Source organism: Pyxicephalus adspersus, chromosome 9 (assembly GCF_032062135.1).
Source record: "Pyxicephalus adspersus chromosome 9, UCB_Pads_2.0, whole genome shotgun sequence".
In the NCBI taxonomy this organism is placed as follows: domain Eukaryota; kingdom Metazoa; phylum Chordata; class Amphibia; order Anura; family Pyxicephalidae; genus Pyxicephalus; species Pyxicephalus adspersus.
Window position 1 is genome coordinate 66796537 of NC_092866.1, and position 26409 is coordinate 66822945.

A 26409-nucleotide genomic window follows, 5' to 3' on the forward strand; every position below is an offset into this window, starting at 1 on the left:
CCCAAACTGCAGCATTAAAAGAAATTGTTAGGGAGATGAATAGGATGGTAATATAATGGTAATATGAGGTTGCTCATCCCAGCAAAGAGATAGAGAAAACAGATCTCAAATCTACCAGTAGAGAAGTAATTACAGACATGAATGAACTAATGAAAATATAGGTGAAACACGACTTTGACCTTTATTTCAATACAACTGCTGTCATCACAGCAGACCACAATCCCATCAAGTGCATGACAACCACTCCTAAACTTGATGAATTTATTGTTTCTAGTTCTACTATTAGCTTTACCCCACTACCCATAATCCTTCGATTTACTACATACATTTACTATTACTACAGATTATACGATTACAAATAATTCTACTGATAATATCCCAATGAGCTCTCATCTTTTCATCTATTGCTATATGCGGAATTCCTTTTACCACTCCTTCTATTACCCCCACTGATGGTACTCCCTCCACTATTTTTCAGATTTATATACTCCACGGGGGCCATTGGGGCATCCTGTGGAGCATCACTACTACAAACATTATCTCCCATTAGGATACAAGATAATGGGAGATTGTGATGAATGATTGATGAATCGGATGGTTTTCTGTGATCTTGATGCTGCATTGAGTGCGATTATATTCCATGAATTCACAGAGTGATCCACTTAAAAGGTTTAGGAATATTGGTATGAAATGTATATTCACAAAGCTTAAACTGGTAAGACTTTTGAGAATCCATTAAAGCACAGACCTCACAAGGAGTGGGTAAACATGACTTTTTTATCAATACACTAACATCAGGAAGCACAAGCATTGCGATAGTAAACATTTTTACATTTATACTTTTTAGTATACATTTAAAACAATATGTGTTTTACCAAACATCAACTAATGTAATTCTGTGGCAAAACCTGGGATCTGAGAAACAGGATTTTGAGCTTCAGCTAAGAAGAACATCACATTTACCTTCAACTTTAGAACATGAGAAACAGCAACACTAAATGGAAATGGGGCTGCAATAAAAAGGAACCCTTTTTCACAAGATTTTGCATTCCATTTTGCATAGCATAAATGTCCTGTGGTGCATTGTCAATAGTGTTGCTTTTAAGATTCAGGCCGTTATGTGGTGTATGCTACAGTCAAACCCTCTAAAAGCCAGAGGCAAGCAATGGCCACCATTTCAGTGTGGTCATTTGTATTGTTAGATGGGACTAACATTGAATCCAAACATCAAAATATGACATAGAACCAGAGACATATTCAGCAACAATAAATATCAATATGGATGTGTTTTTTGACTAACCACCCACAGGCTGCCAGCTTTCATCCGAGTTTTCATTGTTAGAGCCATCACAGAACTCATGATAATAAAATGGAGGCACTACCACATGCAAATCAGAGTTTTAGGGTTCTGGCCAAAAGGACTGAGTTTGAGCTGACAAACGTCCAAGCAGTAACTTGTGTAATATGCACAAGTCCAGCCTTCCAGAACCTGGCACAAAAGGCAGAGCCCAGATCCACAGAACCCCAGATTTTATTCAAATTCCTGGACAGGCTATATTCTTTACAGTTATAGAAATTCTTTGAGCTTTCAGCTAAAGGTGTCTTGTGGATATAGGAAGGACTCCCCAATTTGCCCAAATGACCTGGAAGAATACCCAGGCTACCAGGTATAATAAAAAACAAGGTGTGCTAGTCTTGTCTCTCAGTACATTGCAGTCACACTTGACCTATGGAACAAAGGCAGGAAATGTGTACTATGCAGACAGTGGTACCAGGTAGCATGATACCAAGTACTTGCTGCCTGTTAGTTACTTCTCTAGAACCCTTATTTACTGTGTTAAAAGAAGTCACTACTTTATGATGATAATCTTGATGGAATTGTACTTTTTTTATTATGATAATATATATGTAAATTTTGTAAAAAGACCAGGAAACAACTCCCATGGACAACCCAAGTACCACCTTGGCAAAATAGAAAACAAGTATTGTTGCATGTTGTTCAATAATTTCTATTCCTGTTCCATTTACAATGCTGTGATCATTTCAGCTTGTGTCCACTTCACACTGTTTGTAGCATAAAGCACATTGCATTAAGTAGTCCATTAGGTTTACATACACTGCCAATGCAGGAAAATTAAGCACTGCATTATTTTTTTTAAACACAGAACATTATCAGAACATCATATGGATTGATATTAAAAGTTATGTTTCCATCAATATGAACCTTTATGTCTGTGCAGGCTCTTTTAAAATTCTTCATCATTCGGTTTATTAAAACCACAAGAAATTGTAGACATAGCTATGTCAAATAGCAAAGCTTTTTTTCTCATTGAACTCACCAGAACAGAGTTCCAGCACCTTTTTTCAACAGATTTTCCAAAGGAGAACTATAAATCCCCCATAAAAGCTTTCCTTACTCTTTTCCTAACATACCTCTGTATGAAGTGCTTAAGTGCTTTCTGGGGGAAAGGTCTGGCACCGTATCTATGGGGGGGACGGACAGTGTCTGGAAGATTACCAAGATGTGAGTTCCGGCACCTTTTTACCATAAAAATGGTACCAAATAACCAAATACCAAATAAACACTGTCTAATAGGTACCTTCTAATCTTAGGTCCTTAGACCCAGGTGCATTCAACACACCTGCACAGCAAAAATATAACCTATATTGAGTAGACAAAGGTAAATTCCATACCCATACATTCCAGTCACCAGTATATTCCATAATCGCATATACATTGAGAAGACACTGATATATTCTGACTGTACATAAACATAACTGCAATACATATTCTGACACAGTGTTCTGAGTGTGTACAATGCTGCATATAGAATATGTTATAGTGCTATCAATGCTGGGTTCACAAAACATATGACACTGACATCAGTATTCCTCGCATCAGTTCTGGGTACAGGAAAGATGTTACAGTAGATGTTTTTTGAATAATGAATAGTGATTATATTTCTGCTATTTCTTCACTTCATTTTGCTAATTGGTCCATTGAGTTTGGTGATTCATTTCTTATTTAGTGGAAATTAATTACCATCCAATTAGCTGGATCTGTCCTTGGACGATGTATCTCAGTGCTACAATGAAGGACATAATGTATAATTGGCAAAAGAGAAATGAGCTGTGGGAGGTGAAGAGAAATTCTGGGTGTTTCTTACTAATGAATATTAAGCTATTTTATGTAGCACTAATATATATGTTATATAACATGTGTTTATGTAGCTTTCCACTAATATACCCTCTACCCTTTCCTTTGGCACATTCTTCTGATCTTCATACCCTCCATATACCTATCCTGTACATATTGTCATATTGTACATAATCTCCACATACATTATGCCCCCAACATACCCTTTACATGACTCTCCTGCACTATTGCTCATTGTCATACCCTCCACACCCCTACCATATATATATACTGACAGTGTCATACCCTTACCCCTGCCATATATATACTGACAGTGTCATACCCTCCATACCCCTGCCATATATATACTGACAGTGTCATACCCTCCATACCCCTGCCATATATATATATACTGACAGTGTCATACCCTCTGCACTCCTCTCTGACACATTCTGCCCACTGTCATACCCTCCATACCCCTTTCTTGTACACACAACCCTCTGTTATACCACACACACTCCTCTAACATACCTTGCGTACAGAAATACATTAAGGATTTGTTGTCACTCGCTGTGTTATTCACAAAAACTCTAATTCTTTGAAACAAAACCTTAGCACAAACAATCAGATATATCATGTAGTACTATAATTATTACTGGATGATTTTTTTTTTATTAAGGACACTATATTGAATTATTATAAAATGTTGGCACATATGGCAGTTCTAGCCATGTATTGGTTGGTTAGATTATCGGACAATTGCTGAATCATTTCACATTGTATGGCATCTCTAATTTGTGCAGAGCAAAGTTTCTTCATATGAATGTCATGCTGTATGTAGATCTGCATTGCATCTTACTATTCACTCTATATTACATTGGGAGTTGTGTATCATTCTACTCAGGAACAGTAGTGTTCAGTGTGAACATTTTGCTAATATGTGTTCCAGGTCAGTATTATAGCCAGGCAGCAAGCAACGAAGGACTGGCTGGCAATGGTATAACTGGTTCCCTTTCCTAAATTGGTCAGTGATTCCATGTGTGACCAATCGCAGGTCAGCCAGCTGTGGCTCTATTTATAGAGATTCTCCTATTGTCAATCAGCCATTACTCTTTGCTTCATATGTAGGTCAAGTACATAAAACGCCAGAAGAAGAAATCCAGATCAGAGCTGCATGGACCGTTCTCTCCCCCTCCTCTGCAAAGAGGGGAAATTTCCATTTTATGCTTCATACATAAAAACAAAACTCATAAGCCAAAACCAAAGTAGTGCAAGGACAAGTTGATGGGTTACATATATGTCTGGGCCATTCTAGCATGCAAATGGGGTCAAGATTGAAGTGAAAACATATTTTACTTTCCTAAAACTATTAGGAGAAATATGTTGTGAACAATCAATATTATGAAAATATGTATACAATAAAGATGCATGGATTATATTCTACGGTACTTTGAATAATTCCTTCTATCAAAGCCCGTTAGATGACCTTTATCCACCTTTAGCTGCAAATTCTGTAAAAATGTGTCACTTTAATCACATTACTATTATCTCTGTATTTATCATCATGTTCAGAAAAGGAAACAAAATGTAATTATTCTAATAACTTTTTCTATGGACAGGGTAGTCAGTGGATTGTGAGGGTAATGTCTTCGGTGTGGCTCCATCGCAGGCATCGGCACACTCTAAAATTAGTTTTTCCTATCTTGGAGCCCCAGCGATGGCTATATTGCCCCATACAGATATCAGACAGAAGGCAGATTCCTGTCACTGTAAACTATATTTTTGTATACACAGCAACATTCTGTGGAGAAGGGAGAGGAGCAAGCATCACCCCTTTTTGTGAAAAGTATGATTGTTTCCTCTTGGTCCTTCATCAATAAGCCGGGGAAGATTGATGATCATTGTCAGTGGACTACTGTACACTAGCAAGATTTTCACTAGAGGCGGGCATGACTGTTCAACTTGGGTGACAATCATCTAGCATGTGTACATAGATTAACTATCTACATTGTATGGATGTGTCTGTGTTCCTATATACTGATATCTTTCATGCACTAAGGACACATACACAACAACATGTAACAAATTCTCCTTCCTGCTACATTAGAGCACATCAACACAGTCCACTTGTAAGCCATATACCACCAGCCAACCAACTTGCCAAATTTATTCTCAGTTTAAACCCTGATCACATCAGAACACTAATGACTCTCACAGTAAAAACAAGCAATAGGATGCTGTTTAACATGTGCGGGGCCAAGCTGCCTATTTGCCAGGCATTCAGCTAATGATAAGATTATTTCACTTCTTCCAGCTGTCCAACAATTGAAGTGTTTTTCTCCTTTCCTTCATCACTGGTAACTGGCACTGCTACACACATTACCTCTGCCGCATGGTGGCCAGGTTGGTATTGGTCTTTTGCCTGGCTCTGGTATTGGAGTTGGTGGTCAATGGTGGGGTGGTGTAAATCTGGTATTTTATTGACTGGCTACTGTCCAAAAGCACATCAGTAGCATCATCAATCTAGAACATTATGGGGAAATAATATTGCTTAATTTGGAACGGTATTGCAATGTAATAGTTAATGTGGCTTTACGCAATGTAGTTCTGTCTGTGGAGAGAGGAGAGAGTTAGAGGTCATCATCATCAGAAATGTAGCCAAGGATACATACAATAAATACATTATACCATTGCAGACATTTCAATAAAACTCTAAAATGTATAAAAGCACACATCCAATAGACATTTGGCTAACATTAATGTTTAGATAGTTATTGACCCACTATTGGAAGAACCAGGTCAGAGTATAGGGTTACTATGTGTTGGTGATGTACTCAATCTCAAGAAAATATGAAAAGGACTTATGAGGAAAAAGTTTGGCTTCCTGACTTGGTGATTGTTAACACCCTTCAGATTTATATTTCCCAGAATTCCAACATCATCACCACACATACCAATATTCTACATATTTACTAAAGGTTTTTCTGTTTTTATCTGTCTCAGATAAACAAGATAAATCTCAGATACATTTACATACCACAAAAATATACCAAAACACAATTACAAAATGCTTACAGTGTAATGGGTGAGGTCCGTTTCGCCAGGTTTTGCAAACTAAAATAAAGTTAAGGTCTGGGCAGATTACACAAAAATCCTTTGTTAAGCTCAGAGGATTCCAAACTTGATGGCTCCCACAGAATCACAAGGGCCCAGCAGAACGCAAACCAGAGAAACAGTTTACCTTCCCTGCAACCAAGCAAGGGAGGATAGACCATACACAATGCAAATAGCATGCTTCTTCTGTTCATATTGCAATCCTTATCAATGTCAATTAATGGCATGGGGGAGAGGGGGCAAAGCTTCATTCTTGTTTGGGTCCTTATTTTGGCTTATTCATCATTGAGCTCACACACTCTACAGCAGCTCTATACACTATAAGGATAGTATAAAACAATGCTGTATGTAATTATAATGAATTAAGTGGACAATTAGGCATGGCAAATGAACCAAAATGTATGAGTAGACCAAATGTATGAAATCTGTCATTCTTTCTGTGCCAAAGCAAAAGGAAAATGTTACATTCTCTATCCTCCAGGTGGATATAATTGACACATATCTATCCCTGACTTTTACCGCATCTTATTATACAACATGAGGGAACATGCTAAGGAGCAAACGCTTTTATGCCCAATTCACACAGATAGAGCTGGAATTGAAGAAAGCAGAAGTATGACATACTGACTCAAAATAGGCACTAATTTGCATAAGAAATGAAAAAAAATTAGGAAAATGACTGCAGTTTAAAAACTAGCTTCATTTCCATCCAACATGGCTTCAGCTGTGCCATTAGTAAGGAAGCCTTGTCATGCTTTTCATTTGTTAAAATGCTGAGGTGGGTGTCATCTTGGGAAAAAAGCACTATAAAATCTCTAATGTAAATTTAGAATAATTTGTACACAGTTCTGTGTAATAGGTTCATGCTATATAAATCTTATTATTATTTAAAATACCAATAATAATAATAATAATACAGTGTTGACCCTAAATGATCCCTAATCCACAGGTACAAGTTCAACAGACTATGTAAACGTGGGGTGTGTGCACCATAATCTTAGGCCCCTGCACAAGGTATCATTAACAGTCAGATTCAGCCTTTCTTAAAATGGCCACAGAAACCATCCATTTCCATATAGATACCTTCAACTTTTCTATCCATTTCCAAATATTTCTAGTCCCAACAGGGCAGATACAACTGACACCGTGTTTGTTGATATGAAACAAAAACTCAAGTGTTCCTTATATCCCTTGTAACTGATCTATAATCAGATGATTTTCTTTAGGTATAGTAACCTGAAGCTCAATACAAAATAACGTAACATTTTTATATATTGGCAATATTTATTCTTTACATGTTTTACCATTCCCCTTTTTTAAACAATGTAAACAATGAACCTATTGGTCCTGCTAGTCGTCCAGTTCTGGCGCCATTTTTGGGGCTGGTGGGAAGTTCCTGCTCGTTGTCAGCTCCAGTAGCCGTGCCTTCCCACTGATTTGAATGCTGTTGTCACAGTGTCACCATGTCCATTACAGTCCTGACATTGAAAGTCCATTGTTTCTTCCCCCCCAGCCACTAGGTAATGGAGGTTGGAGCTTACCTAGAGCCCCCCAGTTCCTAGCTTGAATAGGAGCTTTTGAAGATCACACTTACCCCACATAGCTTACAAATGATACCAGTAATTACCTGCTATTTTTCTGCATGAGTATTGCATAGCTGTGGAGGAGATTTCCTTGTAAAGTCTGTTGAAAGTTTGCTTTAAACTTTCAATCATAATATGTAAAACATTCTTTTATGTCATATAAAAGCAGTAATGTGTTGGCTGATGTACTGTACAATGGGGGAGTGTTGTACTATGATCTGTGAATACCTTTAGGCTGCAGAACACTATAAACCTCTGCTGGTATTTTGTAAATCACCCATCTGCAAGCGTTGACCTTCTTCTTCTTGTTATTATTATTATTATTTTTTTATTAATAATCAGGATTTATATTATGCAGCGCTGTCCATTAAATAGAGGTTGCAAATGACAGATACAGACAGTGACGCAGGAGGAGGAGAGGACCCTTCCCAGAAGAGCTTACAATCTAGGACCTTTAAACACATTTCAGGTTTAAGGTTCCTGACAACTGTAGATAATCAGGTCTGGGGAGAAATGTTTGCTGCATGTAAACTGTGCCCTCAGCATTCATCTAAAAACAAAGACTAAAATCTAGAAGATTAAAAAAATGGGATAAAAGTCAGGCATCCATATTTGCAGACTCCTTCTAGGTCTGTTACTCAAAGTGCTGAAAAGTGCCAACATAACATTGGATGCATGGGGTGTGTTATCGCTCTACACATATCTGAGATATTGTACATGTGATTGTTGGCAGCAGTTTATATCCACTAAGAGTGTAAATGTTTAAATGGAACCAGTCTTTCATTCACTTAAACCTGTGCCAAAATCATGAAAATTAAAGTATAAAAATATCCTTAACAAGCAAAACAGTGTTTTAGAAGAAACTTTAAACAGGGTGATCTTCTGCCTAACAATATACAGAGAGAGCAGTGGCGTGGGACTTTTACCAAGGTAAGTGTCCAGTGAGGATGACAGTACCTATCCTGCCCTGATTTCCCATCATTCTTTGCTCTAGTGATGACTTTAAAATTTGCCATAACATAATGACCCTAAAGTCATGAGGTTCAACAGAATATATTAAAAATATTAGAGGGTAAGAAATGCACATAAGTTTGTGAGGTATTTAAATCAGCAATGGTGTATCTTATTTCTCTTTATTCCACTAAATACTTTCCACTTGTTGAATTAGCAGACACAGTTTTAGAATTTACAAATAATAGCATTTCATAAAAAGGTTCCAAGAAAAAATGTCAAGATGCCTAGAGAAAGGTTTGCTAACATTTCTCTTTCCTTTCTCTTTCCAGTACGTGGCATTTGCCTCGCTTTTCTTCATTCTGGTATCAATCACAACCTTCTGCCTGGAGACTCATGAGCGATTTAACCCCATCAAGAACAAAACAGAGATAGAAACAATAGGAAATGAGACCCAGGAACGACACTACAGGGAATCAGAAACTGAAGCCTTCCTGACCTACATCGAAGGGGTCTGCGTGGTCTGGTTTACATTTGAGTTTCTCATGAGGATTACTTTCTGCCCAAACAAGGTGGAATTTATCAAAAATACTTTAAACATCATTGACTTTGTTGCCATTCTGCCTTTCTATCTGGAGGTTGGACTTAGTGGCCTGTCTTCCAAAGCTGCTAAGGATGTCTTGGGCTTCTTAAGAGTTGTACGATTTGTGCGAATTCTTCGAATTTTCAAGCTAACCAGGCATTTTGTAGGCTTGAGGGTCCTAGGACATACCCTCCGTGCTAGCACAAATGAGTTCTTGCTGCTGATCATATTTCTGGCATTGGGAGTTTTAATCTTTGCTACAATGATCTATTATGCTGAGAGAATAGGTGCTAATCCTAATGATCCTAGTGCCAGCGAACACACACATTTCAAAAATATTCCCATTGGCTTCTGGTGGGCTGTCGTCACCATGACCACCCTTGGCTACGGAGATATGTATCCTCAGACATGGTCAGGCATGCTTGTGGGAGCGCTATGTGCTCTTGCTGGGGTGCTGACTATCGCAATGCCTGTACCTGTCATTGTGAACAATTTTGGAATGTATTATTCCTTAGCTATGGCTAAGCAGAAGCTACCAAAGAAAAAAAAGAAGCATATACCACGTCCACCCCAACTGGGATCCCCAAATTATTGTAAATCAGTTGTAAACTCGCCACATCACAGTACACAGAGCGACACTTGCCCGCTCGCACAGGAAGAAATTTTAGAAATGAACAGAGCAGGTAGGAAACCGCTTAGAGGAATGTCCATTTGATCATCATCATTTATTCTTTTTAGTGATTTAAGATTCAGATCTTCTTACTTAGAAAATGCAGGAGGCATTTATGCATTGATGGTGCCATATCACACATTGCAGATTATGTGTGAGGCAGAACACAAGATTTCTGGGACGTGTACGCTGAGTCAATAGAAGTTTTAGGGTAGGTGATGCTTATTTTTTGTAGCTGGAAGGATATACAAAACCGTTTGCTGCAAACAAAGTGATAAATGCTGCACAGGAGACTCTGGAACTTGTGAAAAGGAATTTACCTCCTCAACAATAAGCTGGGTCAGTCTTCAAAGGGAAGAGAAATATGAAAATGATTCAGTAATCATTTAATATACTGAAACAGAACAATTGTCTCACTAGGAGCCAAATCTATCTGTAGTCTAGGAATTTTACTCTTTAGCATGTAAGGGCACCTCATACAGTAGTGCAGAGCATAAGTAGTATTTTTTCAAGCGCCAGAGTGTGCTGGCAAAGGTGAAATTGTGATTTTAGTTAGCAGGACGTGTCTAATATCTATTTCCTAGTGTTTAAAGAAAGGTGATAAAGGTGCAGCAGTACCTGTGTGACAATCTGATCCATGCCAGCAATATGCCCAGTAACAGCCAGTATTAATGAGCATGTAGTGTGTGTCATGGCTAGTGGCCATTTCTCCCGTTATCTCAGTTTTATGAGATATTTTCAGTGGGGCTGTGATCTGATCATTTCCCCATGCTCTACCTCTACCAGTGGAATATTGTCCTAGGTATTTATTGAGAACATATGGAAACCAATACAGTCATGACTTGCAGGGGCTCATCTGTCAGGACACATGATATGCAGACAGTTGTAGCCTGTATAGTTGTGTATGTGTATATAGACATATAAATGTACACAGTTTAGACTCATGTAAAATAAATTCTCTATAGTAGTTCACCAGCAAATGAGCTTTTTCTAAGAATCAAAGAATGTACAGGGAGTCAGCAGAATTCTTCTTGTATAATTATCTAAACCTTTTGGCAACAAATTGCAATCAGTAATTCAGTTGTTCTCTCTTTTGTGTTTCCATGTCATGCATGCTGACCCATAATGTGGGAATAACAAAGCCAGCCAGACGTTTCCTCTTAATGTTTCTCAGGCGCTGTCGGGGACATTTTCAAATGCAGTATTTGTAAATTGGATATTAATTGAGATCAATATCTGACACAGAGTTTTTACTCACACTGACGCTATCCCCACACCCTTCTGGAAATGTTTAGTCAAACTTTGCTTTTCCCATATCAGAATATCATCAGTTCACGTCATTCCATTTTGTAAGATCTGTGCTTATGATTGTCTTTTTATAGTGATATAATCATTTTACTCTATGGAAGAAATTGATTGTCAGCAGCATGGACATAGCTAGGCAGAAAAAAACATCATAATTAACCTTAGATATTCAATAACCACATGAAATATATCATTATGGTAAATGAAGGTTTAGTGCATGTTTTTACCAGGATATGTGAGTTACTGTGAATTACTACATCATACAAAGTAGGGGTGCCCACTACACTACTACCAAGTAAGTGTGCCTGCTGAATTACACTTGATGGGAGTTACCACTGCACTTTATCAAACTGGAGTAGTTTGTAGGGGTGGCCACTGCAGCATACCTTGTAGAGGAGCCCAGTGAGTTTTACCTGGTGAGAGTGCACTTAATATACATAGTGTGGTGGCTAACTGTAACAATGGAGGGTTACTCCCCACTAACTCAGGAGGGAGTGCCCAGTGCCCAATCATTATTTAGTCATGCTCTTCTAAAGGGTTTCTAGTGGACCACAAGATCTAAAATGACTTTTTATATTCTTAGTTTTTTATAACAGACATAAACATAAAGGTAAGGAGAACAATAATACATGTGGGACCCCTTCACACCTATTCATCAATGTTGGTAATCCAGCAGCAGGACCAACATGAATGCCTGTTGTGATCACTTCAGTTATTCACATTTTGTCATTTTCATTATATTTAGAGGTTAAAGGATAACGTCACAGTGAATGTTCCTGAAATGTGATATGACATGATGTTTAGTAAATGCCTTTTAGGGCAAAGGACCAGCAAACCATGTTTACAGGGCGGAAAGGAGTCCATGTGGCTTGAACATTATTTATTTCCTCTGCAACCTTTCTGCCTATTTAGAGCTTTTTTTTCATAACTGAAATCTACTAAATTAAATCTTTACAATGGTTTTGGTTTTAGCATTACTTGGTGGGCTGCATTAGTGTTAAACCCACGGATACCATGATGATGACGACACCCCCAACCCATAGGATGTATTTTCAATAGCCAGGCCACTGACAACCTGGCAACAGTTATCTTAGCCAAAACTAGGAAAGGAAAGAGTAGTCAATGAGCTTTATTTTCCAGAAGATAAATGATAAAACATAAAGCTTGGTTAGGGCTTTACCAAATGAAAATATCTTCTCTTTTGTAGGCACTGCAACCCTAAAATACACCAGACAACTGCATTTCCTAAGAATCTAGGATTTACAAGTATAGATAAAAGAGATTGCTCATGTTGCTTAGCCCTCTTGGGGAGTTTTGTACACTCAGACCGTCAAAGAACTAGACAGCATGCTAAGAACTTCCAATAGATAACTGGTCTGTGAGATGAATTCCAATCAAAAGTGTGCAATAGTGGCATAGCTAAAGACCTATCGGTGGACCAGGACCCTCTCTATGTGACCATGCCCATCACTGACAATCTTCTAGGTATAATCCATAGGCCCAGCACCTCTTTATATCACATTAAAATCCTTCAAACCTGCCACCTATCCCCCTGTCCCCCTATACATAAGGTCCTCTTCTTTTACATCTGGACCCCCAGATCAGATCTCTCACATCTATCAGGTCAGGATTCTACAATCCTCTGTCATTGTGCATCCTTAGTAGCTCATCATGTTATAAACGGAACCATCACAAGGGATATTCTATTACTGTCTTCCCAACACATAAAATGATCTAATAAAGAGCCTGGAAGAGGGGGCCATTGGTAGAAGATCTTCTCTTCTAGATGGTGGTGTGTTGTATGGTGTGTATAAGACTAGTGAGCAGGTTGTATGGTGTGAATAGGATTAGTGAGCAGGTTGTATGGTGTGTATGAGATTAGTGAGGAGGTTGTATGGTGTGTAAAATATTAGTGAGCAGGTTGTATGGTGTGTGTATATAAGATTAGTGAGCAGGTTGTATGGTGTGTATAAGATTAGTGAGCAGGTTGTATGGTGTGTAAAATATTAGTGAGCAGGTTGTATGGTGTGTGTATATAAGATTAGTGAGCAGGTTGTATGATGTGTATAAGATTAGTGAGCAGGTTGAATGGTGTGATTAGTGGGCAGGTTGTATGGTGTGTATATTATTAGTGAGCAGGTTGTATGTGTGTATATTATTAGTGAGCAGGTTGTATGTGTGTATATTATTAGTGAGCAGGTTGTATGATGTGTATAAGATTAGTGAGCAGGTTGTATGGTGTGTATAAGATTAGTGAGCAGGTTGTATGGTGTGTATAAGACTAGTGAGCAGGTTGTATGGTGTGTATAAGATTAGTGAGCAGGTTGTATGTGTGTATAAGATTAGTGAGCAGGTTGTATGATGTGTATAAGATTAGTGAGCAGGTTGTATGGTGTGTATAAGACTAGTGAGCAGGTTGTATGTAGTGAGCAGGTTGTATGGTGTGTATAAGATTAGTGAGCAGGTTGTATGGTGTGTATAAGATTAGTGAGCAGGTTGTATGGTGTGTATAAGATTAGTGAGCAGGTTGTATGGTGTGATTAGTGAGCAGGTTGTATGGTGTATCCCAGGCAAAGTAGAAGAAAATGAGTGACTGTTGATGTACACAGGATAATAACTCACAAATTACAACATTCACTTTATATAGTGATAGTGATAGGAAGCCACCATTACAATACCAGCAGCTGATGTGGATTTATGCTGGGATTTTGGATAGGGACTAATAAAAGAGAGAGGGAGGTCCTAGGTGTGTATTTTCTGTAGGACCTGGCTGTTGTGTTTTGTATGTAGGTCGAGAATGCCACCGCCCATACTCATATTTAGGATGTTTATCAATAGATACTTGGTTGAAAAATGGTAAATTATTTAGGCCTGCTCAATGGATTCATGGAGAATATTGAAAGAGGGGGTAACATGTTAATGTATATCATTACGTTCCAGTACTCTGCCTTTTCCAATCATCCTTCCTAATCATCAATAGAAGCACAGGATGTAATAGTAATATCAATAGAAGTAGAAACTGTGGGCCAATCCAGTGTCATAATACTAAACCGACTCCCTGTTTTTTTTCTTTATCACATTGTGTTTCTAAGGGGTATATTTATAAAAAGTTTGCCAGGTGTAACAAAAAAAGAGGTAAATTTGACCTTTCGATTTGCAGGGAATAATTCTGTATTTTCTACATTTTCTTTCTTCAAATTTGGATCAAATCTGTAAGATACAAGGGATTCCCCTTCTGTGCAGCGATGGGGTTAGGGGTTAACTTGCACTGGCAGACAAGGTATACAGACTGGCTTTTGTGGTCTTACATTAACAAAGCAGGACGGGGGAGTATACATTTGCAGTTGGGAAGGGGCACAAATTTGTAAGAACTAAAACTAAAGGGAACTAAAAAATAACCCTGAAAGAACTGAATCTGTGTAAAACACTTGCCTCTCCATAAGCTAAAGAGCCCTGCATGGATTTTGTTTGCTGATGAATTTCTCCCAATAGTCTAGTTATAGAGGATTCGGGGGAGATTTATCAGAGGGTAAGAGGTCCAGTTAGGCTTTCATTGTAATGTCTGGAATAATAAAGCTTTTACATTCAATAGACATCATTGGAGGGTAACTGGATCTTTACTACTATCAATGTATTTGCCTGGGGTTTGGCTGAATATCTTTCCAGCTTGTGTACCTAAATCAGCTTCCACAGAAGACATACAATGTATATTTGTACTAAAAGGGTGATTGCATGACTTTCAGAGCCAAACACCACAACAAATTTATTATTAATACACGTGGAAGAGAATAAAATTATTTATGTTACACATTAAAGAACACTGGGTGCTTCCTGCCAAACAACACAATAGAACATTTTAATTATTGTTTTAATAGCAGCAGACTACTGTGCTTTTAAACTTTTTTAATTCCTTTAGAGAAGAATATTATGCATAGTGGAATAGAAAGCTTTAATTAGTACAGGGACAAAAACACAACAGGATAATAGAACATTAGAAGTAGTAGTAGAGAAGTTGAAGCTAAATTTAAACATTGCAGAACGACATATAAAGACAACAAACATTCCCTTATGGAAATCTTCCAAGTCCATGTGTTCCAATAGCAGTAAATGATTCTTACCAGGGAATGTTTGAGGGAATGTCGGATTCCCTGTTTTATAAATAAATATGAATAATATGAAGTATGGCTACAGAAAATTCAATACAATACAGCAGTCAGCCAAGGAAAGTATGTCCTTGTATGCAGGCAGGTAAATTAAGCCATGCATCGGTTAAAAAAAGCATTAAAAAAATGCTTTCCTGATATTTACATTTTCTTGAAAGTGTAGGGAATAGAATTATTGTTTATGTTATTGCTTTACAAAGATATTAGTAGAGTAATCTGTAGTGACAAATATGAAAATTACCAACATGGAGACATATATACCCGTAGAATAGGAAACAAAATACAGTAAGGTGCATTTTGGCCAGCAACAGCAAATTAAGAATAAAAATATTGTATGTCATCTGTAGCAGCCAGGAAAAAAAACAAAACTTAGTTGATTTAAAAGCACAGACACACAAAGCATGTGGCAAAAGAGCCTTAGTCTCCCAACCCTGTCCCTATCATTTCTTTCTCATCTTTACTTTTATTTCTTAACTCTTTAGCTGTTGGATTTTTTTTTTACTTTCATGCTAAAATTGATGTTAGTCCCAAGTTTGTATTGTTGCATAAGAGTTGCAAAAATGTTAGTAAAAGGTACGTGTTTTTAGAGCACACAAATCAATACAGTTTTAACATTTTAATCAAATGTGCACCAAGAAACTGTGTTGAGTTTGTAAATAAGAAAATATCTTATAGTTTCAAAACCACTGCCCTTGTAAAATGGCAAAAAAAGCTACACTGAGCTTATTGAAGCATCAAGTGTCTGCTAGATTTCAAATGGTTGGTGCTATAACACTGAGCCTGTAAATTAGAATGCTGTATTAATATCCCTTTAAAACTTACCTGGGAACAGCGAATAAACATCCTAAATGATGTACAATCAGTCATTGTACTGTGAACCATCCTCTTGTATCATTGGGGATATAGGCTGGTGTGGAAAGTTATGGCAGGTCTTAAATTTGTTAAATTCCCCTCTGACTCTGCGGTCAAATAAAGTACAAAAGGACCTCAGATGTGATTGGACTTCTTTTATCCATCATATTATATGATTGTATTTGAAGCTGTACCTTTTGTGCCAGGAATAAAATCCATCTTAGATGCCAATTGCCTAACCTAACGCACTGCTTAGCCTCACTCTCTCCATGTCAGTTGATATTCTAGGATGATGTTTTGTCTTTAAACAATATATTTCTATACTTATTACCCAATTACATCATGCACTAAAACGGGATGCAACCAAGCATACATGCTTCTCTTGCAGGTATGGTGTTGCACGTTCTGTTATGGAGATAGATTTAGCTCTTAATATATTCTGCTCCCTAACTCTTGCTCATGGTTTGGCTTAAGGTCCACCCTTTATTATCAAACTAGAGTTGATGGTAGCACCAGGGTTCACATCTTCATTTTATTTTTTGTGTTCATTACCCACCAAACTGACCCAGAAACCTAGATAAAAAGCTATTTCTCTAATGTTTGATATTTTATTTGGGACTTTGGGAAATAAAGCAATCAGATCCTAATCAGAATTCACCTTTAGGAAACACATTCTGACAACCCCAGGATTCCATGTAGTAATAAGCCTCCCCACCCCCTACATTAGGTGATGTTGACTTTACACAGAGGAGTTAAGTACAAATAGTAACTAATAGTAACTAACTAGAAATATTTTAAAAGCTTAAAGGATTAAATTTAACCATGTTTTATAAGGTTTTTTTTGTCTTTCCCTGTGTATTAACTGTGCATACAATATATGGTTCTATCTGGAATATGCAAGTTTATTGTATGTTTATTTTCCTAGTGGTTGAATTTGATGGACTTATGTCTTTTTTTAACCTGACTAAAAGTGTAACTAAATGACTGTAAAAAATTTATGTTAACTCAGGTCTACTACATGTCTAAACTTCCAACTTTGTATAGGATAAAGCAATCTTATCGTACACAAATATTACAATATGGTGTTAGAGAGCTTCTTCCACCAGAGCTTAGCCCAGTATTCCATTTCTATTCTTCCTTCTTTCTCACAGACTACTTTTACAAGTCAAATTCAGCAAAAATCATGGGTATATGTACATGAACTTGTCATTGGAGCAGAAGTGAATTATAGTCTGTTGCCACAACAACAAGGCTGCAAATGTGGAGAAATCAGGTAGTAAATGAGTGCAGTCAGTAAAAAGAAGGAATCTGTCCCTATGACCAATGTTTAGGAAGGAAGTCATTGCAGTCATTGAGGGTCAGAAGCAAATGTCATTTTAACAACTGAACTAGTTCCATGTTCACCAGTTGAGGTGGTTAAACCTCTCACCATGGCAATAGGCGACTTGCAGAGATTATTGGCTCACAGATGACTCATCTGTGTTAAAGTTTATAATACAGTATATAATACAGTTTCTTTCATCTGTAGAAATCCAAAAAAGGATACAAAAGCTGGATCAGGTAAAGATCTCTCCATAGATTGCAAGGCTGGATAACCAATGCCTACCCTGGAGGGCTTTTATGTGAATGTGAAAACCATTTTTATTAGTACAGATGGACATGCCACTGTATTGCAATAGGCTATTACAATATATATTTTAACTTTTCCCACAATGTCTACATCATCTACACCACTAAGCACAAATTTAACAGCTTAAAGCCCGACTCAGGGAATTAAAAAAAACTCCTTGCAATAGGGCTACATGCACACCTCAAATGTCAAATGCTTGATTAGGTCTGGGAGCATGTAAACTACATGTTTACCTGTTTTACTTCTAGCTCCAATGGGGACTGGTGTGTCTTTACTTTTATGGAATCTCCATGTTTCCTTGCCCCCACCTAAAATACCGACCCAGTACCTCCAGCATAAACCCTATGCCTCTACCATGCTACATCTTAATATTATTTTTTATCAAGTTTTACCTTGTTTTATAAATGTGGAAGTTTTGGTAAATTGTATTTATGAAACAGCAGAAAAAAAGACCCATATGGTCCAAAATGGGAATTGGTATTAACTTAAACATATTGTCTAGGAATTGTTAATATTGTTTTGATGTGGCAGTTAAAAACCATGAATCTTTATTGACAGAATACATTACATAAAATGATATATCAGTGTGTTAACACAAAATATTATGGTTAGACACATATCAAAGCTTATACGCATACAAGAAATGCTTTATAGCCCCTAAATACATTGGGGTCCCAATAGACTATAAGCCTTGTATATTTATTTCAAGTCTACATTAAACTTTATTGGCACTTAATCCACATTGCTTGTATATTTTCATTTTATTATATTTCATTATGGGTTTTCTTTACATTACAACTACATAGTTATTGCCCTCTAACACTAAGGAGATTCTGCAGCCTACTTTTCTTTAAGCAATGTCCTCAATATGGAAATGTTTTGAGTTTAAACAGCCTTTCCCTGAGGTATGACCCTTTTAGACACTTTTTACCTCAGGTAATGTAGGTGATTTTTGTTTTTTATGATTTGTGTGACTTTATACGGTCCATTTTATACTTATATGTTTGTATATTTATCCTCATACATTAGGCTACCAAAATATTTATTTTTGTGTACACCTACAGACCTAAAACACATTTCTCCCTTTGAAGAAACAGTCAACAAGGCTTTACAGAACTAAGAAATCTGATTATTTGTTCGGTTTATTTGGCAGCGTATGTAGGCTTAAAAGAAATATACAAGGCTTGAAGACTATTGAGACCTTAATATATTTAGGGGTTGGAAAGCATATCTTGTATCCTTATTAAGCTTTGATGTGCCTAACCAATTTTTGTGTTATTACATTACTATATGTACTATAATTTATGTAATTTTTTCTGTCATTAATGATTCAGTGGTTTTAATTGCTACATCAAAACAATAATAATAATCCCTTGCTATTTTTCTTTTTATTTAAGCCACATCACAGTACAGTTTTGGACCATATGGGTTTTTCCTTTCTGATGTTTCATTGACCATATCTGGGATGTGACATTTATAGACCCCCCCCATCTAACAATTTTAGCAATTATTATTTTAATGTTATCAAGTAAAAGCTAATCATCTCACACTGTTTCCTGTATGTTCACTAGTGTCATGTGGAACTCACATGTAAATTTGCAACCCAAACCATCTGCTCACAAATCATTCTCTGTCAGCTCGTCCCTTTCACTAACTATATGTATTATAACAACTCTCTCCCTGTTTTCCACGCTATTGTCCTGGCATCCCTCCTAATCCACAATATGTTTTCAGCCCTCCACCACACCCCCACATCCACTACTATTTTTTTTCTGCATAAGGTTAGGATTAGAGCTAACCCCAATACCCAAAACCATACCCTTTAGCAAATATTTCCTGTGCATACATCATACATACATACACCAGTATCATAACCTCTGCAATCCTAACCAGCATATCAGTCCTCTACTGCTCAACATTTCAGAACCTGTACATCTGTACATATTGTCTGCTGTATCAATGCTCCTCAGTAGCAAGTACTGTTCACTATCAATCCCGTACAGTTCTCTTCTCTTCTGCAGTTCATCATACTGCTTGCTTCCCTACTTTTTTAGACCTACGTTTCACACACAGTATGTGCTGTTTACCTTCATACGCCTTTACTGTACATTCTACCTGCTATCATACCCTTCACATTCCTCTCCTACACACAATGCCTACTCTCATCCCACATCTCTTTCTTGTACATAATGCCCACTGTCATGCCCTCCACATTCCTTTGCTGTACATACTGCCCCATGTCATACCCTCCATACTCCTCTCCTGTACATACTGCCCCCTGTCATATCCTCCATACACCTCTCCTGTACATACTGCCCCTCCATACACCTCTCCTGTACATACTGCCCCCTGTCATAGCCTCCATACACCTCTCCTGTACATACTGCCCCCTGTCATATCCTCCATACACCTCTCCTGTACATACTGCCTGCTGCCTTCATGATCTGTACTGAACTCCTGTATATATTGACAGCTGTCATACCTGCAACATTGGCCTCCAGTATATACTTTACACTGTCATATCCTTCACAGACCTCTGCTGTACATACTGCCACTTTGATACCCTCTTTACATCTTTGTACATAAAGCCTTTTTAGGTTTATTTGCATGTAATTTGGTGATCTTTGCAAAGTGAATATAACCAAATTCACTAATCCAGTGTTTCTCAACCTGTAAGTGAACAGACTAAATTTACTTAGATGAACGTAAATCCTTACTGTCGGTGTAAATTCCTCTGTACTTTTTTCATCACATACTGCCTCCAATCTTACTTGAACTCTTCTCCTTCTTCCTGCCAGTCGTCATGCCCTCTGTTCTCTTTAGCTGCACGTATTGTCTTCCTAGACTTCTACAACATTAAGTCTTCAATATTCTCAACCTTGCTCGTTCTGTAATGGTTACATCTCAACTTAATAATAACTGGCAGGACCCCCATTTAAAAGATAGCTAATTGTAAAAAAGTTTCATGGATTTACAAATACATTTCCTTACTTCTACATTACTGATACTCCTACCGACTCCCTTTTTGCCTGGGCCGTGCTCTCTTTTTTTAGGAGTAACTACAAAGAACCAGCTTACAATAAATACTGTATATACCAAAGGTGATGCAGTGTCTTTCACTTTTGGTTTGTAAAACCAGGATGGGTCCTTTTCAACCAATCCACAATGCAGATTGTGGATACTGTATATAATTATCAGTGAATGATTAACGTGCATTGTTGTCCTGCAGTAAAGTAGTAGACAAGTAAGAATGACAGGTATATAGATTGTGATGTTAGCATGGTGTGTGAGCCTGCAAAGCTACAAATGTGATTAATAATTGGGTATAGTATGGACTGACATGTCCCTAGGTTATATATTAGTGAGTAAACGTTGCACTGTCAGGTGTAACCAGGGGTGTAGTGGGGCAGGCACAGGTGGGAACGCCATGCCCCCACTTTTTTCTGAAATGGGAACGCATTTAATGAATTAGAGTGCAGTTCTATGGGTAAGAAGCCAAATCATAGACTAAATGGTGGAAATTTCAGTGGCAATTTTAGTTGACACCATTTTGAAAGACATGACTTCAGCCCTATTAAATAAGAATAGAATGTAGAATTCTTTCCCATAGGGATGTTTACCTGCTTGGACATGCTTTCCATACTATGATATGGTAAAATGTTAGAGAGTGCAGTGTGATATGGTAATATGTCAGTGGAATGAGTGCAGTGTGGTCTAGTAGCAGCCATAAGTACAAAATGGGCCGTGCTATCTTTAATCAAATATTAGAGAACGGAGAGTGTGCTCTGATTATATATCAGGGAACAGAATGTAGTGTGATCTGATTATTTATGGGGGACCAGAACGCAACATGATCCTAATATAAATCAGGGAATAGAATGCAGTGTCCTCTGATTATGTCACAGGGTATTGAGTGCAGAGTGTTCCATATATATATCAGATAATAGAAAAGACATGAGAGGCACTCTGTGATAAGGCAGACATGGAAGGGACTCCCAATGAGGTAGACATGGAAGGATATGGAAAAGAGTGCACGATGAGGCAGGTGTGGAAGGGACTGTGTAATGAGGTTAACATAAAAAGAACTACATGATGCTGCGGAACATGAAGTAATGTGTTGTAATTTTAACGTGGGGGGGATTGTGTGATGAAGCAGAATGGGAAGAACTGTGTGAGGAGTTTGACATGGAAGGGACTGCATGATGAGGTTGATGTGGGTGGGTAAGGTCAATGGATCTAAATGATAAGGCAAACATTGGTGGGACTGCATGATAGGGCAGACATGGGAGGGATTCCCAATGAGGGTGACATGGTAGGAACTGTGTGAAGAGGCTTACATGGAAGCCAGTGCACGAAGAGGCAGATGTGAAAGGGACTGTACAATGAGGCTGACGTTGGAGGAGCTAAAATGAGGACAGGACTATGAATTGCGACATACATAGAAAGGAATGTGCAATAATTTTTATATAGTAAGGACTGCGCTATTAGGCTGACATGGAAGGTAATGGAAGATAGGGCTGACATGGGAAGGACTGTGCCATTAGCAGATGATGGTGGGCCTGTGTGATGAGGCAGATGTGGGAAGAACTTGTGATAAGGCTGACTTCAGAGTGACTGAATGATTAGGCTATGAGGGACTTTTCAATGTGCATGGTATGGAATGGACTGCATGATGGGGTAGAAGTGTGAGGTGAGATGAGGTTAATGTGACAAGGACTTGCAAGGAGGCAGATATGGGAGATACACTGAGGAAGACATGAGAAGTCTGTAAGTGCGATGAGGCAGATATAAGAGGGACTGATTGAAGAGGGTGAAATTGGTGGGATATGGCAGTTAATGGGACTTTTGTTTCAGGTAGAAATCTCTTTACTATAAGTAACAATAATGTATAGTCTACATTTCATAATTTTTATATTTAGAAACACCAATATACTCAGAGGTTGATGTACAGCTTCTTTTTGGCTTTATCTGACAAAAAATAGGATCATGCTTTTTGTCACATTCTCTGCAGTTATCTGGCTTTTTAAAATATTAGTTGTGGATATGCCTGAGTGTGATCTTCTTTGTAGCAGACATTGGCTTACTTTCTGCTGCTGTATTTTGAAAGTTAGAAATTCAGATTGTGTGAAAGAAAAATCAACTCTTTGTAAAGTGATAAAAGTTTGGCAGGGTAGCCTTCAGTGTTAAATACATCAGCAGTCTGGTCAGCAGAAAGTAGGCCATGGTCTGGCAGTGCATTATGGGGTTTCTGGAGTGTGAATGAGTCAGTGCCAAATCCTAATTTCTGTACTGTAATAAACAGTGTTTCCAATAGCCTTCTTATTATATGTTTGAAGATTCCAAACTGAATGGAGAGGTGGCCAAGGCTGCATTGGCAAACGAAGACTGCCCACACATAGACCAGACTATAACGCCCGATGAGGGTCTGTCCTTCACCCAGTCTAGCACTCGGGAGAAAGGCGGACCCTACTTTCTCCTTTCACCTGAGGAATATCCAAGTCCGCCTGATGGAGGAGTGAGAAAGGGTAGGTAGAAAAAGATAAAAGCCCAATTCAAACTTCATTGTGTCAATTAGAATAAAAAGAACACTGTATTTTCACATGACATGATGCCATGATGTCTTCCACTAGACAGGCCAGATAGCCACCGCTGCATCCCTATATAGATAAAATATACGCTATTACACATGTGCCTGGGGCACCATGTGTGCTATGGAATTAGACCTAAGACTGTTATATTGATATCCTTACTCCATGGAGATTCAGCCTCCTCCAAACAAACTAGCAAACTGCTTGACTTATCTACATGCACAGAGCAGGCAATCACACACATATACGCGATCCAACTGGAGATAAGAAAGGAAATTAAAAAAAAACTATGTATATATTTGCTGAAAAAACAGCACAGTTTACTACATTACACATAGGACATACCACACACTTATTGTTCACCTTAATATATTTGAAGAAACAAGGTCAGTGTAATCAGTGAAATCACAGTCTTTTTGGGATAATGTTTGTCAGCACTTGTTAACCCACTAGACGTGTGTTAAAAACATTGTTATTGTTATCATAATCTGACTCCATTGTCTGCCAATTTGTGCCCTTTGCATGTGTCCGCAAGAAAAAAACTGCATGCTGTAGCTGCAAGCAAGTGGGTGGTATCACTATGGCAACACAAGGACCTCAGGCAGGTAGACCACTGCATGTGGAGCCTAAGATTGCAGCTGCCTTTCAACAGTTGCCCATGCAATGTCCTGGTATTGCTTGCATAGAATATCTGGTAATGTAATTTAAAATTTGAATACTCAAAGCAGATATCAAGAGAAAATATAATGTTCAATGTTACAGACAATAGGCTGATGTGATGTAGAGAGAGAGGGAGTGCAGTGGATACTAAAGAGGAGTCCAACATGTCCATTATTATGTGGGATTCTCAGTGTCTATATTAAAGAATAGCAAAAATATGTTCTGTGTGCCACAATAAATATCCTCTGTGATTTTCATCTTGTAATCTCTCCATAGTTTGGCTCCGCTGGATATTGTTGCCAAGTGATACGACTCTCAGCATGTAACACTGCATGGGAATTCCGCTGAAATGGCTACACTGTTGACTTCATTCTTAGTCCATCCAACTTTTTGATCCACTGCTGTACTTTGCATTCCATCTTCCCAATGAAGGTTCTAAAAATGTCATAGCTAAAAAACTGGGAATGTAATAGAGAGCTCTTCGGTGTCTGCATCCTGCACCTCGCCTTCTTTCTCTTCTCTATTCCATCCATTTGTAGCATGGATCAGTATCAAAGAATGGTCTAAAAAAAGCTTTTTAATCATTCTTAAGTTCATATTCTCCAGTACGTTACAGTAGCATCTTTTTGAGCATGGTGCTACTGTTACCACTAACAAAATATCTAATAGTGAAAAATGACCAGATGCGGGCATTACATTTTTCTGGTGGGCCATATGCTGCATGAGTATATATGAAAAAGGGTCAATGCACCAAACACAATAGTGTCTTGCTAGTATGATACATTTCTTTTGGCTAACATTGGATTTGACTGGCTGCTTTACATATTGGATACAATTGAAGAAGCATTATTTCTCAGGATATTCTTTGAGCCATAGGAACCCTGCGAGAGTCTGCCCAAGCACAGTAGGATGAAATGATGCATGAGCACCTGTTAAAGTAGAAAGCAATATAAAGGTGCAATGAGGTTCTGCTGACTGCATGGAAATATTAACTTGGCTCCTTTGGAGAAGATATGGCTGTCTCTGCATGTGGCTCTCCTTTCTTTCTTCTCTATTTATCAACTCTCATCAAGCTTGAGTAAAAAGAAGGTGGAAGCGTGTTAAGTATTGATTGTATTCTTTACAGGCATGTTTTTGCAAAGAGCATCTTGTCATTGCTAAATATGCAAACAGAGGCAGCCATGATGCCCTGAGAGGATGTGCTGGAGACGTTACATTCACCCGGACCCAGCCTCGCATAAGGACAAACATAACTACGCCAAGCAGGTTAATAAAGGACTCTTCCTTGAGGTGTCGGGTGATGTAAACAGAGATTGGTGCAGGCTTTTTCTACGGCTAAATGTAAAACTGTAGAAGAATCTCTTATTTATTTAGCATGAATTGCATGATGTAAAAAAGCTAAAATAAGTAAAATAGAATTGCTAAATTCTGTTCAAAAGTCAAAAAAGAAATACATCTATTTTCTTTTAGAGCTCTTTACTTTTACATACATTATGTAGCAAAATGTAAACATTTTAAACTGTAAAATGAATTGCTCCGGGTTATTGCTTTTTTGTACATGGACTAAAGCTTGCACTCCAACTGGCATTGGTCACATTGACCAGGTCTACATATTGTACATCATGAATCAAAAGAAAAGGACCTTTAGCTTGCTGTTTCCATTGGCATGCTCGTGAACAAGGAACCAGCATCTGACTTGACAACACCTGGCTTCTACTGACTGTCCATCTGAGGTTCTATTGTACTTATCAATGTAAAGTTCAACATGAATATCCCTCAAAAGATTGTTGTTATTAAATAATCTATATGGATATAAAAACAACAAAATGTGTGAATTTAATGCTGGGACTTTATACATAAAATCAGGAAACATTTCTGTCAAAATGAGAACAAAGAACCGCATTGTATGCAATTTCATACGCCTGACGCAAAGATGCATGTGCAATGTTATGCAAAAACAATCGTGCATGAAATAAATTTTCTATTATGGTTTTTCTGCCTGCTTTATAAAACAATGTTATAGGAATGCTTGTAGAACACAGAATGTTCAAATGACTCAAAATATCTTCTGTAACGAATTTTGTAGAAATTTCAGAATTTGTGTTACCAGGACAAACTAAGAATAAGCACACTGAAAATCGTCATCTGGAGAATGTACTCAGCCCCAGGTATTA

General features: G+C 37.9%; 1 protein-coding gene across 2 annotated transcripts in view; it reads left to right on the forward strand.

The window, feature by feature from the left end:
• KCNC1 (potassium voltage-gated channel subfamily C member 1) overlaps nucleotides 1-26226 on the forward strand; it is a 58076-nt gene extending 31850 nt beyond the window's left edge. Inside the window, exons 2-4 of one of the 2 annotated variants that reach the window (XM_072422387.1) lie at nucleotides 9117-10050; nucleotides 23324-23512; nucleotides 24512-26226. In XM_072422387.1, coding sequence (XP_072278488.1) covers nucleotides 9117-10050; nucleotides 23324-23512; nucleotides 24512-24561 — 1173 coding nt within the window. In that variant the 3' untranslated portion in view covers nucleotides 24562-26226. The remainder of the gene's footprint in view (nucleotides 1-9116; nucleotides 10051-23323; nucleotides 23513-24511) is intronic. The other variant, XM_072422388.1, reaches the window with a different exon arrangement.
• Nucleotides 26227-26409: the final 183 nt, after the last annotated feature.